This window comes from Haliotis rubra, unplaced genomic scaffold, assembly GCF_003918875.1.
Source record: "Haliotis rubra isolate DU_JTF1 unplaced genomic scaffold, ASM391887v1 Scf271, whole genome shotgun sequence".
Lineage (NCBI taxonomy): Eukaryota > Metazoa > Mollusca > Gastropoda > Lepetellida > Haliotidae > Haliotis > Haliotis rubra.
In genome coordinates, this window is record NW_025766792.1 from 747,652 (window position 1) to 764,433 (window position 16,782).

Consider the following 16,782-nt stretch of genomic DNA (forward strand, 5'->3'; position numbering starts at 1 on the left):
GGTCAAAAACACATGTTGCCAACGTTCAACACTCTTCCTGGATTGTTAGAACTGAATAGTTAACACAAACATATTTCTCCTGTACAATGGAGATCTCGGGTTACCGCTACTGATCCCTGTGTCCAACAGAAGATCAATTAATTCCAAATCAACAGGACAAGTTGGTCAGCCGAATGGATAAGATTATCTGGCTATTGCTGTGGATGAACTCGGTGAAGAAATAAAACTACTCAGTGTCCATGCCAAGCATAGATCACCCAGGGCAATTATTTTGTCTGACCAACTGGACAACCGAATTCCCCTCTTGAATTATGACAATACCTCCCGAGCTCAACATAATGGAGAGTTTGTGTGGGGGTCTTAAGTACACGTCCCGCACAGTTAGAGAAAGTTTATTAGCGTGCTGATAAGAGAACTGACCGACAAACATGGCAGTTAATATGTTATTTTGCCAGACTGATATGTCCACGTACCCTCAAGAAAATGACAGTTCCCATTAACAAATTGCTTATTCAAGTATACTGCAGATACCACCCATCTCTTTCTATACTTAACAAAGTTTCATCTTAAAGGGTGGCTTGTGATGTGTTTGAGATGTATGTTCAAGATACTGGGTGGGGTGAATTTGCTGCCTATATCTTTTCTGAGATAATGTGTCTAAATACACAAGCAAATTAAAGACAAATCAATTAGAAACTTCAAAAGAAGGGTGCAACCAACTTGAAAACTGTTCTAAATGGTAACAGAAAAATTGAAAGTGTAATTTGAAAGTATTTTATAATATGCTTGGATTTTAATAAAAGGCACCAATAACTGTCATACCTAAGATTTTTGATAATAGAAAATGTTTAAACTATAAACAAAATTAAAGAGTTTGTATCAAAGTGCTACAGTACTACTGCATTGTTCACAGATAAAACTACCTGTTTTTGAAACATGCTATCAACATGTCACAAGGATTGGGAAAGGCAGGGGCCGTGGGCCATTTTGCACATTAGAATAAAAAATGGCCCATTAATATTTTGAAGTTTACTATTGATACCAGGGCAGTGGCCCATTCTAAATCCAGGGCTAATAATCCTGAAAATGGCCCATTGTCAAAGTTCTCTATCCCAATCCCTGATGTCAGCTAGAATGTACATATCCTTCTAATCATTTACATCATTATAATTAACCTTTATAAGGAGGATCAAATCAGTGACTCACTGATCCCCTAATTTTGAACTTTTAGAACATTCAAATCAATATATAAAATATTTTACATAGCATTGTACAGTAAATTCTACATTATATAGAACATAATTACCTCATTACTTTTATTCTATTTTTTTCCCAACACTCATCAAGTAGGGATTGCCACACAGGACATATCAATTAGCCGGTTCACAGACTAACACTTTCTAGATTACATTTCTGAACTAAAGACGCACTTGCCTTTTCAGTACTAACACTTTCTATTTTGGTTCACAAACAAAACTCGTAATACAAATGCATTACAGTGAAATGACAACTTGACAACCAAATTCATCATTCTTGATACATACCCTTCTAAAATTAACACTGACACTTGTTTACGATCAACTACCAATGTGCCATGTAGGCCTATTGTCTACAGACAGGGCTTTCTGAACCTTTTAAGTAAATGTTTGTATGGGATAAAGTGTCCGCCATTATCAGCTGTTTAGATATCTACAACAGCGGTGTAAGTAGGCCCTTCTATAGGCTCAATGTACACATTCTGTAAACATTTGAGGTTATCAAAATTATATTACTTCAAAACTTTATAAGATCATTTTATAATAAATTCTTTGATATATTTTGCTTTTAAAGGAGCAAATTATTTCCTTTCCCTTTACCTTGCTGACAAGTTAGCAAGATGGTTGTTACAACCCAATATATATTTTCGGTGACAACTCACGACACATTCAGTTGAGTGTACTGGGAGATAATCTGATCTGGGATGTCCTGTAGGTGTTAAACTGCAACCACCTGTTAAATACGATTTCTTCTTCGTTTCAAATAGAAACTACTTTGCAAAACTGCATTTCTTGAAAGAACACCTGGATAAAGTGGATCAAGGATTACCTGATTGCCGACAGGTGAACCAGGTTGTCGAACGATCGATATAAAAATATAGTGTCATCCTTACCTTCCAGGTTATCCATGGTGTACCCGAGTCTCAGTATAATCCTCAGCTGTGGCTATCCTCATAATGACAAATGTCAACAAAATATTCCATCAAGTTTGTGTAGAAAATTGTATTCCATTCTTTCACAACAAGCGACAAGTTGATCACAATGACTACACACGAACAGGTTCCCTACAGAAATGAGGTCGCTAGCATGCTTGTGTGTTGCCTCTGAAGCTATTCTGGGCTGTTACTATAAAACTAGGATTACACATGGAACGAGAATAAACCGATAACAAGATTAGTCTTGACAGAGTTATCTACCTTGCATTGTTATGTGATTTAGCGAAAAGCGCAACATATTCGTCACAACAAGGCAATTTATACAGACCCTACTGAAATTATTTCGTGTCAAATAACATGGATATCGTTTTCCATGACGTTATTTTAACTTTTAATGGCATATGTTACATAAATTGATGAATAGCATGGCGAGTGTGTGATCAAAATGGTTGTTCAAAAGTTAAGAAAATCAAAACCAAACATTATGGTAAAGAATATTCTAAAGATATCAAGGTTCAGGACAATCTAGAACTTATATACATTCTTCCGGTTTCTCATCTTTATTACAAACCAAAATAAACTTAATTAGCCCTGTTTTAATCAGATCAGATTTATCGTCTGTTTTCGTCATCTGTGTGGCGTAATCAATAATGCATATGTACATAATTAACCCTAAATTGTATCAGATGTAGAAAGGATTCTAAACAGACAAAAATACATATTACTTCATAGTATTTTACGTATTTCACTATATTGTCTTCATTTTTGTCAGTTCTATAAGAGAAACACTTAAGACAAACACTTATAAAATACTATTGCAGAGGCCCAGATAAGCTGCGTATCCGGGTAAAATACGCATAGAAAATTCCCATTTACGCATTGAAAAATAATTGTTGCGTACCCATTACGCATTTAAAATGTTAGATACGCAAAAAGTTTAAAACAAGTGCGTACGGAATATATTTATAAAAATCGCTTGGGTATGAAAATGACATTGATTGCTATCATGTTGTGCTGTTAGTATAGGGCAAGTGTTGTACTGTCAGTATAGGATGAGTGATTTCTATTATATTTAAGTTGGTTTTGATTAGGAATGACATAAGGCAGAACATACCTGCTTAGTAAACTTACTCAATGACATAATACTTAGGTGAGTAAAATGACTGAAATAAGCACATATTAGAAAGCAGTGGGTAACGGATAATGAAATACCCACTCAACATTCATAATACCCACTCCAAAAAAATACAGTGGGTACAGTACCCACATGAGCTAAATCTTATCTGGAGCTCTGACTATTGTACTTGACCTAATCTTACTACATACCGTAAACTGTTTCCACACAAAAAATATCGACTCTAAAAAACAATCTTCTGGAACACATAATCAACTGATTTCTACCTTGCTGCACATTTCTTCATAATAAGGTTCTAACCCTGGTACTACATTAAGGAATTTGTTTATTAACTGGAATATTCCACACTAAATCAAATCAGAATGATGTCTGGGTGTAGTAAATGCGTTTTATTTTGAAAATATATTCATGTACGTGGTATATTGTTTATGATCTATTTGGGAAATACACGAAGTTGCAAGTAGGTAACGGGTGTTCTACTGAATAAACACGAAGTGTGTGTATTCAACATGTACATGTACGCTTAAACCTCATTAAGATTAGAATTCTATAATAACAGGTTTATTGACCAATCAAAGTTAATTGGCACAAATCGGTAGACAGACAACAACTCGGCCATCAACGCCGACGACGAATTTAAAGGAGTCGGACATATTTCCTTACTATCAAGACCCATGGTAATATATCAGGAGGTAACGCGTACATGTTCTTTTCAAACAATATAGAACAAACTTTATGGATAACAACTTTTTTTTATCATGCTTGACAACGGTACAAGAATCTGTATCGAAACGTCGCACTCACCAATAAAAAGAAGTTGTTATCCATAAAGTTTGTTCTATATTGTACTTCCCAACTTCTTAAATGCCACTCAAAGAAGTTCTTTTCAAACATCCAACTTTTATTTTTAACAAAACCTTTTCCATGTGTAAATTCACCAACACTATTAAAAAGCATAATTTTTTATGTAAATTAAAAGCAATGCTTTTTTTATGTGCATTCCAAAGTTGCAAGCAGCCTTTTTCAGAATAAACTGAGGTAAACAAAAATCCCCATCAGTTTTTTTTTTAATGTCATTAAAACCTGAAAGAACTGTTGTTAAATTGATGACGTCATTTCAACCATCACTCAATCCTAGTTTGTCTATATATCCCATCATTTTATCATTTGTATATACATCTACTGATATGAAAGGAAAATAATTAGTTGCCTCTTAAAAGCCGACCGAAGTTATCTCAGATCCTCTCGGCTGATTCCGCTAATCACGGACGAGTCGCCGAATGTGTTAAAAGGAAATGGTATTTATCAACTTCCTGTGCAAACGCCTGCGCAGAAGTCGAAAACTGCACGTGTGTGAAAAGATGGCGGTACTTTGAAAACATTGCGGTTTAGTTATGGTTGATCATCAATAATTCTGATCATATTTATTGTACAGGATCACCAATTATTGAAGGTACATTACCGGGGCATACTCCACCTATGCCCAATCTTACTTATAGTTTGTGTGAACTCTATGACAAGATAAGTGCCGTGTGTCTGGAGATAACGAAGCGAGTTTCTTAGATTGAATGAAGTCGGTAAATCACAATTCTGTGGAATGTTTTGCAAGTAAAAGCATGAGTGGAAGTACGACTGTTCCATTTAGTTGTTGTGTTTGGTTGTTACGTAATATTTGAGGCTATTATATGCACTATCAGGGAATCTATTGATCTGTGGATGAATGACACTAACATTCCTTTATATCGTATCTTCTCTCAAAGGTTGATTTTCTTCCGTTGGCTCAAAGGTAGTCAGACGCTCACTCGGGCTGTAACTTGGGGTGTTACGTCATACAGACATTGTGAACTCCTGTAAGTTTCTTATGTTTAGGATAAAGTAATCTGACATGTTTTGAATTGTTCATGCGATAATCGAGACAACAACTAATGTTGGAAAACCTTAGTATCTATGTATTTACAATGTCTGTGTGACGCATACCACCTCGCTGTAGCACAAGTACACTGTCCTCCGTAAAGATGTGATGTGCAAAAACCATGACCCAACAATGTTTGAACTCATCTGTTACCTGGAAACAATAGTGGAATTGGGAATTAGGAGACCTGTGATTAACCTAGATGGTCTGCTTGAGATATTTACCATGCCTGTACACTTTTTATTGCAGTTTAGGGTCATGTTTGCTTCCTGAGGATAAGGCAGAAATGATTTATAAGAACCAATCACAACTATAGTTTGGCATGAAATGCATGTGGACCTGTTTTTTTGTAAGAGATATTTACAAAAAAACGGGTCCACATGCATTTCATGCCAAACCATAAGTGGTATTGTGGAGGGTCAACCAAACTACTAACTGATCAGCATTTTAAACAAGCAGTAAACGGACAGGTTACTCAGGGGTACAGATAAGCTGCATATTTGCGTAAATTACGCAAATATTTATGTGAAACCTCAATTCGTATTAAGTCTATTGGGTACAAGTATGCTTAAGTTTTTGTAAATACTCAATACATTTGATCTTGCATGCGTACACACACGTGTCAAATCTTAGCTTGCGTACCGGTGGATAGAAAAAGTAACAAAGGTATACTAAGAGGCTCTATTTCAGCACATGAACTTCTTATCATTTCTCATATTACAGATCAAATATAGGTAACAAGCACGTAACGAACATTTAAACTTTATCATATTTTTACAATTTATGGAAAATGGCAAAATGCTCAGTTGAGTTTAGGTGAGGTGGGTACAATTTATTTGGTTACTCAAAGGAAAATTAGGATACCCAGTTGAGTACAAGTGAGTTCATAACTCAATGACCCAAAAAGTTATCTGTAGCTCTGTTACTTGATCATAATAATGCATGATGTTTTCCTTTTAATCTTTTCCATCTCGAAATTATCATGTGTTTTAACCCAATGATAACGTATATGAATGGCAACGTTTTCCCTTTTTTTTCAAATACAAAACTAAAATGATGTTATTGACATGGTTTTCCTCCTTGTGTTTTCAGGGTGCAGCCCTCGATCAACTGCCATGAGAAACCTGTTGACTCCAAGCAATGTCTCAACACTGCAGTCATTCCAACCAGGAACTCAAAATGCTTTAGAGAAAGTAGAAGTTGCCGGCATCCATGCCGGTACAAGCAAAAGTATGCAATAAATAATTTTGCTCGTGTTAATGTTATATCGCTCAGTCTCACTTCAGTGTTTCATGAAACTGAATGTTTGATGTAAGAAATGGCATAGATAAGATGATTAAACTGATGCTGTTATGCAGAATTCTGAGATGCAATGGTGGTGATGGGCACATTTACACAGCACTTATGCCAGTAGGAATCAGATTGTTATTTACAGGACATACCTTAGTCTCACAAAAATATGCTTTAATTTTCTTCAGTCTTAGAATTCCCAATCTATATCAGACTTCAACACATAGTATGCCATGCCATGTGTCAAATTCTTGGAAATCAAATCTGAGCTACCATGTTTGTTTCTCAGACTCCTCAGACTTTCTTTGAGAATACCCAGGAACTGGCAAGAGATGATGCCATGTGAATCCCTGATAAGACCATTTACTATAAACATGATAAAAATCATTTACAGCACACAAATAATATACGACTGAAACCATCACCCAGGGAGTGATTCATGATGGCTTCTTTCAGATGGGACTGCCTCCGTGGTGTAGTGGTTAGAGCGTCCGTCCAGAGAGCGGAAGGTTGCGGGTTCGATCCCCGACCGCGTCATACCAAAAGACATTAAAATATGGTACTTGTTGGTCCCTGCCTGGCGTTCGGCATTAATGGGGTACAACAAGGACTGGTCGGCTCAGAGTCAGTATAATGTGTCTGAGTGGGGTATTCATGCTTCACTGCGGCATGGTATCTCAGTGGGCTAGCACTATAAAACCAGCTTGAGTCTGGGCTAGTACAAGCAGCCGCACCTACACATACACACGCATGCACGTCGTCATAAGAGCGAAATATTCTCAAGTACGATGTTAAACCCAATTTCACCTCACCTCACCTCTTTCAGATGGAAAAGCAACATGGCTGTACCATGGACCCTCCCTTGAAGTCATCTCAACCAACACTAGAGATAGACTGGCTTCTTGGCAGTTTGGGGCTGTGTTGAAAGATACAGGTACATTCATTACTAGTGTCAAGGAACTCAGCTATGAAGGGAGGCTCAAGCTAGTGGTGGGTCTGCACACCTCCGGACAGGGAATGGTGTGTTTGCTGGACATTGCCTCATCACAAGTGGTCAAGGCTGTGGAACTACCATACCAGGTGAGAGTTGCTGGACACGTGGGGTATTTAACTGCAATACTATATCTACAAAATATAAAATGTTTCTTCTGACACAAATTTCTGTCTCATAAACTTAGCTAAAAATGGTTCTTACATTCAGAGTTAAACGCCTTGGGCATGCCAGAAACTTACGATCGTGGGTTAAAATCCCTGTTCGCCCTAATGATGTTTCTGGGTCAGTTTTTCTATGTTGAATTTCTTTCTAACTGTCATCAAAGAGACTGTCTGAGGCTGGTTTGTAACTTGCATTCTGATTGGTCAGTTAGACTGAGTAGTGTATCACATCCACCTGGCTAATGAAAATGAAATGTTAATTTGAGACCATAAGGCTATTAAAACCTACGGCATGGAGTCAGATAGTGCAGAAATATAGACAATGCATGATTCATGATTTCCCCAGGTGACGAGTGTTGAGACCGTGCTGTCCCACGGTGGAGTTGGAGTCCCGGAGTGGGCCATCAGCGAACAGATGAGATGCTTCTATGGCATTGTGGCAGTTGGGACGCAAGGGGGATATGTCTACCTCATAGGTACACACTTCTTCTATAGCCACTGTTATGTTATGTCGAAGTCAACATTTTTACATTTGTAGAGCTGATGCATTTTTTCAAAATAGCCAAATTTAAACTTAAATTAAAATATAAATAATGAGTTCTAAGCCCAAAATTGAACTGTTAATGTTCTGTTGAAGAGCATCGCACTCTCATCATTAAACTAACAAATGTGTTTCAGATATGAACCTGGATGATGATGAGGAGACGTCGGATGAGGTCAGTCCTCGCAGCCTCTTCTTCATCACGCCTCGGTGTCGCAATGTGAAGGACACACGGAAGGAGGCTCTGTCTAGATCTCAGCATCTGTGTCTGGTGCTTGATGGTATGCCAAGTCTTGTTTAACTCAAAATGCGCATGTGGCAACTTTTTTGCAAGACAAGAATATCTGCGATGTATTGTTTTATTTCTTCTGACCATAATGTTTTCCACTAAATCCACCAAAAACAAGATCTAAAACATTTCACTTAAGTTCTAAATTAACCTTGAAGTTTGTTAAGAGAAGTATCATTCTTGAAGTTTGTTAAGAGAAGTATCATTCTTGAAGTTTGTTAAGAGAAGTTTCATTCTATAATTTCAGTTTGATAATGTCACATTCACTTGTGTCTGTTTTCTACACTGATATCATTGGTACAGGATGAAGACTGGTTTAATTCTGTTTCAGAAAATTCTCATTCCAAGGGAGAGTTCTGTTTCCGTCGTCCTGATGACTCCATTGTGAAAGACTACAGAACAGGTACGCTAGTTATTGTGACTCAGGCCTATTGGAATGTATTGACACAGATGACTTTATTGTGAAAGACTACGGAACAGGTCCGCTAGTTATTGTGACTCAGGCCTATTGGAATGTATTGACACAGATGACTTTATTGTGAAAGACTACAGAACAGGTCCGCTAGTTTGAAAGACTACAGAACAGGTCCGCTTAGTTATTGTGACTCAGGCCTATTGGAATGTATTGACACAGATGACTTTATTGTGAAAGACTACAGAACAGGATGCAGCTAGTTATTGTGACTCAGGCCTATTGGAATGTATTGACACAGATGACTTTATTGTGAAAGACTACAGAACAGGTCCGCTAGTTATTGTGACTCAGGCCTATTGGAAATGTATTGACACAGATGACTCCATTGTGAAAGACTACAGAACAGGCACGCTAGTTATTGTGACTCAGGCCTATTGGAATGTATTGACACAGATGACTTTATTGTGAAAGACTACAGAGAACAGGTAAGCTAGTTATTGTGACTCAGGCCTATTGGAATGTATTGACACAGATGACTTTATTGTGAAAGACTACAGAACAGGTATAAGCTAGTTATTGTGACTCAGGCCTATTGGAATGTATCGACACAGATGACTTTATTGTGAAAGACTACAGAACAGGTCAGCTTAGTTATTGTGACTCAGGCCTATTGGAATGTATTGACACAGATGACTTTATTGAAAGACTACTGGAACAGGTCCATGCTAGTTATTGTGACTCAGGCCTATTGGAATGTATTGACACAGATGACTTTATTGTGAAAGACTACAGAACAGGTCCGCTAGTTATTGTGACTCAGGCCTATTGGAATGTATCGACACAGATGACTTTATTGTGAAAGACTACAGAACAGGTCCGCTAGTTATTGTGACTCAGGCCTATTGGAATGTATTGACACAGATGACTTTATTGTGAAAGACTACAGAACAGGTACGCTAGTTATTGTGACTCAGGCCTATTGGAATGTATCGACACAGATGACTTTATTGTGAAAGACTACAGAACAGGTCCGCTAGTTATTGTGACTCAGGCCTATTGGAATGTATTGACACAGATGACTTTATTGTGAAAGACTACAGAACAGGTCCGCTAGTTATTGTGACTCAGGCCTATTGGAATGTATCGACACATGAGGAAAGAGTATCGTGACTTTCCTGGTTTCTGAGCGTCTATCGTCCAGTGCAATGTATTTCTATTTGATTATGATCACTACCCAGGACTCTTACAGCACCATGGCTTTGTTTTGGGGGTAACATCGCCAGATCCTCCTTTCTCAATATCCAACCAAAATGCTCCTCCTTGCTAACTAACTGACTTTGAGCATGATCTTGAAATCGAAAAGCAGTCAAAGTAACTTTTGAATGTAGATTCAGCGTAGATCTACATTGAAAGTCTAGTCCTCATCAGATCAAGTCCTTAGTGTATCTAGGCAAAGGAAAAACAGACGGAAGTTCCTATGCCACATGTAAAATCAGATGGTGATATTGCAGCTTGTCTAAATCCTAAGAGAGAAAGTTAATTTGATTGCATTATGATAAGACGTATGTCAAACTAGCCTCATAATGAAGCTCAGGTGATTAAATGGTCAACAGTATGTGTCATGACTGAATAGATATATAATACTCTGTATAACAGAAGATAATTGTTTCAAGAGATGCTTTTTTTCTTCCGCTGAAACCATCACTGTTAGTGGTAAGGTCAAATTGTCTTTTGTTTCTTCAGATTCTATCAGTATCACATGCCTGAAGTACATCCCCCAAGATGGCAACCTGGCTGTTGGGTTCAGCTTCGGAGGCTTCCAGCTGTGGAAACTGTATGCCCCAGTCATGGAGTAAGTCGGAACAGTCTTTTCGTTTTTGTGGTATAGACATCAGATACTTTTGTCTGAAGACTTTGGCGTCATGTCAAACCAATTTAGAGAGCTAAATGCTGATTAGCTGTTTTGCAAATGTTTAGGTACTAGTGCTTCAATTTAAGGCAGAATTTGAAGAGGCTTTTGATTTTTGTAAAATTTGAGATCATTTCACGATCTCTGTTCAGGTACTCAAGTCGTCTTGAAGCAGAACCAACAGCTGTCTCTCACATTCTGTACCAGGAACCGGAGAACGACCCCAAGAACTTCTGCTACATCTGGGTGGGCAGAGACAACTCTGTCGTCAATATTGGGTGGGTATACTGGTGCACTTGTGCAGGTTTTACTAAACCATGGATGTCCCTGTCGTCTAAGACACAGCAGCAGATCTGCAGAGTTGTGTCCCCTGGCCATGCCCCGACCCGGGATTGTGAGTTTGGACTGTTTTACCCTGATCATGTTTCACCAAAGTGATAAACATCGGCGACCTGCATCAATTTAGAATTTCACTCACACCTATTTGACAAAATACTGTTCATTGTGGAGCCAAGTCAAACTAACCAATTGAGCAGTCCCAAAGTTAAACAAGGGACACAAGTTTCATTTCTTTAGTTTGAGAGTTGTTGGGTGATGTGGTTTGCTATTCTTTTCCAACACAAGTTCGAAAAACTTTGCATGTTTTGTTGGTATTACTCTACAACTTCTTTTATGCTGTTGTTTGACAGGATTTAGGCCATGGCTGTGATTTGTAATTTGCTTCTGGAATTGCAATGACGGCAACATGGGAATTCTGTGAAAGAGTGTTCTGTGTATGATAGGCTGGTCAAGATGGCTTCATGGAGCGGGTGATATGGTGACGCGCATCATTGTGGGAGGTTCATCATAATATCATTTATGGGTTGATCTGATCCTTACAGAATTATCTGCATCCCCCTTCGCCTTGCTCGAGTACACTGACTGAGGATAACTGACATATTCTCTGTATTTGGTCACAGTGAACTTTAGTTTGAATGTAATTGTTCTGTTTATCTTCACTGATTTTTCAGACAAGAGAGCATCAGCACAATCTCCCTGTATCAGCTGAGTTATGGCAAGAAGACGTTTTATGCCAACTATGGCGTGTTCTTTGAGGTGAGTTGACGTATCGACCTCAACAGATTTTATGAAAGCCAGAACACGTTTGAATAAAAATAATGTCTGTTGTTTTGTTTTGTACCAGATGATACACATCTGAATGGTTACTGTTTGTGTGCCATGACAGGTTGACTGTAGTAGCATGAAAGAAATGGGTGTTCTGAAACATGGGGGATATAGTAGACGCCTCTTCCGTCTGTCTGTCCGTCATCATTTTGTTTCCGGAGCATTACCATGACAACTCAAAAACCGTTGGTATATATATCAAACAGAACCTAAAGTGGTGCCTTTTGCTATTTACAGATGTTTTCATTTACATTTTTCTCGGTTTCCATGGAAACAATTCAGACTTAGTCTCAAAAGGGAGAGGGGGGTTTCGTTTTCGGATCACAACTTGAAAACCTTTCAATATCTTTCAGCAAAACTTGGCAGATATATGAGACAGATCCCAAAGTGGTGCCTTTTGCTGTTTACAGATTTTTGGCATTTATATTTGTCATGATTTCCATTGAAACGATTTGGACTTAGTCCGAAAAAGTTCAAGTTAAACTTTAAGTAATTGTCAGATGATATGTTCTTTCAAATATGTGGGGGCTGGGGGGATTTGTCATCTTCTGATGACTCTTGTTTGAGTGGTATCCAATATGGCTTCCCATCACCCGGGATTTCTTGGAGCTGTTATGCATAATTGATACCCAAAATTGAGCTTAATTATTTGTTTATGTTCTGAAAAGTCACAGAAACGAGAGCTTCTTGATAAGATTTTATTTTTATGTGAACCTTGTTTTGAAAATTTCTATTAACAAACGACAGATTTTGACTTTTGTTGTGAAGGGTAGAGGTATGTGTAACAACACAATGGCTGAACTGTTTGAGAGGAATTGTAGAAGTTGTAAGTATAGATACTTCTACATCGAAAAACTGTGTAAATATCTATACTGAAACGTCGCTATGGTACAATAAAGAAGTTGATCTCCATAAAGACTTGTCATTCCTAACACAATGGCTACTGTTTTCTGTGTCCAGGAGTTGCACTCGGTGTGTCTGCGTATCGAGCACAACCTCGCCGACGACCCATACAGCAGCAGCACCAAGTCCACGTGGATGAGCCAGATAGTGTCGTGCTACACTCTCACCAACCCACTCTACTCTCCACCCACACTCCTGCATGACAACGAGTCCTTCGAAGAAAGTAAGACGTCACCTTTTTGTGTGCTGTGTTGTCTGTAGTCAGGCCTAAACTGTTTAGTCCGTACATGATTTATTTCCTGCAAGAGTGTTCTGTTGTTAGTCTTGGGTATATGGATGGAGTTTTTATTTTTCTTCAACTAGAAAAAATATATTAAAAGTCGCTCTTATAGCTGGAATATCGCTGACTATGACCAAGACAGATTCGCTCACAGGATCGGTGTGTTGAGAGATCGTGTACATGACCTGTCCTTATGTCTGTGTTCTATGTTGAGTAGCCAGCAACATGACCTCTGTTGAGTAGCCAGTGACATGACCTCTGTTGAGTAGCCAGTGACATGACCTCTGTTAAGTAGCCAGCAACATGACCTCTGTTGAGTAGCCAGTGACATGACCTCTGTTAAGTAGCCAGCAACATGACCTCTGTTTAGTAGCCAGCGACATGACCTCTGTTGAGTAGCCAGCAACATGACCTCTGTTGAGTAGCCAGTAACATGACCTCTGTTGAGTAGCCAGTGACATGACCTCTGTTGAGTAGCCAGTGACATGACTTGTTAAGTAGCCAGCGACATGACCTCTGTTGAGTAGCCAGCAACATGACCTCTGTTGAGTAGCCAGTAACATGACCTCTGTTAAGTAGCCAGCAACATGACCTCTGTTGAGTAGCCAGCGACATGACTTGTTAAGTAGCCAGCAACATGACCTCTGTTTGACGACATGACCTCTGTTTAGTAGCCAGCCATGACATGACCTCTGTTAAGTAGCAAGCGATATGACCTCTGTTTAGTAGCGAGCAAAATGACCTCTGTTAAGTAGCCAGCGACATGACCTCTGTTAAGTAGTAAGCGACATGACCTCTGTTAAGTAGTCAGCAACATGACCTCTGTTAAGTAGCCAGCAACATGACCTCTGTGTTGCAGGTAGCCACGGCCCGGACCTGAGCCTGTGTGTGTTTGTATGGGAGGTACAGGACAACAGCCCGGGGGACAAGTCACTGTACCACCTGGGGATGTTCGACATGAACAGATGGTACCATGCCCAGATGCCAACATCCATCAGGTACATCACTACATCACATAATGTACACAGACACTTTGCAGCCTCAAGCCTATGTTCTTGTGTAGAAGGTTTTCAGGGGCACATATCATACAAATGACCAGTAACAGAAACAATTGACGTAAAATTACGCAGATTTTTACCAATATCCTTGGACTAAATCATGAAAAATGAGAATTCAGGTAAAACTTTCTTACAGGATGATGATGATGATGATGATAGTTGTCTGTGATTTTTCTCTCAGTTGGAAGATAGCTTCTCATCTTTTCTTCTTAGGGGTTCATTATTTGAATTATGTTCAAAGCACGGTCCACTTATATGTTTGTGTTCACTTGTTCCAGGATACGAGAGTCGACGATGGACCTGTGTTCTTTCTTCGCTGTGTATCAACTGGGTGAACTGTGCGACCTCGCTAACCCTGATGCCTTGCTTGTGAGTTTGTGTTTACGTTGAGGGTAACATTACTTCCTGATCTCAATCAGTGTCTGAGTCGCGAGAGAAATTGTCTCACAACCCTCGCAAGCCATTAACTATATCCACTGGTTTGTTGACTGTCCCTGACTTAAAATATGAAAGGGAATCATGAAAGCTTCACACTATCCTATACATTGTTTTAAGACGAGTTCTCAAACCACCAGTGGCCTGTAAATGTAAGACGTGTATCTTGTGTTACCAGCACCTGGAGGTGAAGCCGGACTCCCTCAAGAGGTACATCAACAACTCCCCACTCACCCCAGAACAACACTTCTACCCCACCGCCCTGGCGTTCGGTGAGTCATCGTCAGAAATATAGTTGTGGTCAATGTTCGTTTGGCACCAGTCTTGTGTGTACATGAATCCTTGGCTTCTTCCTAAACATTCTGGTGGAGATTCCAAGAAGGAAGTATCTCCAGAACAATTCTTGTCTCTCTGTTGGGATTCCAAGCAGATCTTTCCCCATCGAGTATCGAGATTCAAAGAAGAAAAGGTTCCTATGTCATGTATGGCATGGGGACAGAATGTTTTGTTTGTCTTTTGAAGCTAGTCACACTTTTTAGATTCTAGAATGTTTTTACTTTTGCCTTCGTTGATTTGATAAACGTGATACTGTTATTGTATGACACGTTTCCTGCTGTTACAGATGCTGTGTGTATATTTGAAACTGGCACGATATCTGCCCAGTTTCGTGGACGACAGAGACAGGTGAGCTGAAACGAAAACAGTTGAATACTTTGAAAGTTCCTTGAGTGATGTGCCAAGAGCAGGATTTCCTGTCACAGATGGCACACAATATCTTTATGTTGTCTACTGTGGTGATACTTTTCTCCCCACAAAGCTTGTTTAGAGAGGACATTCAGTGAAGCCAGAAGTGAAACGTGGTGTTTTGTTTCCACTAGGTGTTGTACGACATGGAAGCCAAAGGACCCTCGTGTCTCCTGCAGCCACAGGACGTCTACAACATCTGTCTGTGCACCGGTCTACTGCCTCGCGACCTCACAGCTCACACCACACCTGCAGTAAGTACAACATCTGTCTGTGCACTGGTCTACTGCCTCGCGACCTCACAACTCACACCACACCTGCAGTAAATTACAACGCATCTGTCTGTGCACACAGGTCTGCTTCCAACCTCTGTGTGGTATGACCTCACACCTCACAGCTCACACCACACCTGCAGTACCTGCGGTACAACATCCATCTGTCGTGCACTGGTCTACTGCCGCGCGATCTCACAGCATAACTCACACCACACCCTGCACCAGTTACAACATCTGTCTGTGCAGTGGTCTACTGCCATCTCTGTGTGGCGTAATTCACAGCTGGCGACCTACAACACAGCTCACCACCACACCTGCAGTAAGTACAACATCTGTCTGTGCGGTGGTCTCTGCAAGCACCACACCTCACACTGCCTCAGCGACCTCACAGCTCACACCACACCTGCAGTAAGTACAACATCCACAAGGCATCAAAGGCCCCACACCTTACACCTGTGTACAACATCCATCTGTGTGGCTAATTACACCTTACACCACACCTGCGAGTAGAAGTATTTACAACATCCATCTGTGTGACCTCACAGCTCACACCACACCTGCAGTAAGTACATACATCCATTACAGAAGCATCTGTGTTGTGACCTCACAGCTCACACCACACCTGGCAGAGTACAACATCCATCTGTGTGGCGACCTCACACCTCACACCACACCTGCAGTAAAGTACAACATCCATCTGTGTGGGACCTCACTCACACCACACCTGCAGTAAGTACAACATCCATCTGTGCACTGGTCTACACCCCGTACACATCTCAGTGAGCTCACACCAACCGCTACACACATCTGTCTGTGCAGTGGACCTCACAACTCACACCACACCTGCAGTAAAGTACAACATCTGTCTGTGTGGAGACCTCACAGCTCACACCACACCTGCAGTAAGTACAACATCTGTCTGTGTCGCGACCTCACAGCTCACACCACACCTGCAGTAAGTACAACATCCGTCTGTGTGGCGACCTCACACCTCACACAACACCACACCTGCAGTATGTACAACGTCTGTCTGCCTCGCGACCTCACAGCTCACACCACACCTGCAGTAAGTACAACATCCTTCTG

The 16,782-nt window shown here is 40.0% G+C and overlaps 1 protein-coding gene across 1 annotated transcript in view; it reads left to right on the plus strand.

Annotated features, from left to right (window-relative positions):
- Positions 1–4,675: 4,675 nt before the first annotated feature.
- Positions 4,676–16,782, plus strand: part of LOC124280698 (protein ELYS-like) — a 37,227-nt gene continuing 25,120 nt past the window's right edge. Inside the window, exons 1-15 of the mRNA XM_046716685.1 lie at positions 4,676–4,779; positions 6,331–6,468; positions 7,355–7,608; positions 8,030–8,159; positions 8,362–8,505; positions 8,845–8,916; positions 10,672–10,780; positions 10,990–11,115; positions 11,848–11,932; positions 12,962–13,127; positions 14,044–14,182; positions 14,521–14,611; positions 14,856–14,949; positions 15,300–15,361; positions 15,556–15,675. Of these exons, the coding sequence (XP_046572641.1) occupies positions 6,354–6,468; positions 7,355–7,608; positions 8,030–8,159; positions 8,362–8,505; positions 8,845–8,916; positions 10,672–10,780; positions 10,990–11,115; positions 11,848–11,932; positions 12,962–13,127; positions 14,044–14,182; positions 14,521–14,611; positions 14,856–14,949; positions 15,300–15,361; positions 15,556–15,675 (1,707 nt within the window). The 5' untranslated portion in view covers positions 4,676–4,779; positions 6,331–6,353. The remainder of the gene's footprint in view (positions 4,780–6,330; positions 6,469–7,354; positions 7,609–8,029; positions 8,160–8,361; positions 8,506–8,844; positions 8,917–10,671; positions 10,781–10,989; positions 11,116–11,847; positions 11,933–12,961; positions 13,128–14,043; positions 14,183–14,520; positions 14,612–14,855; positions 14,950–15,299; positions 15,362–15,555; positions 15,676–16,782) is intronic.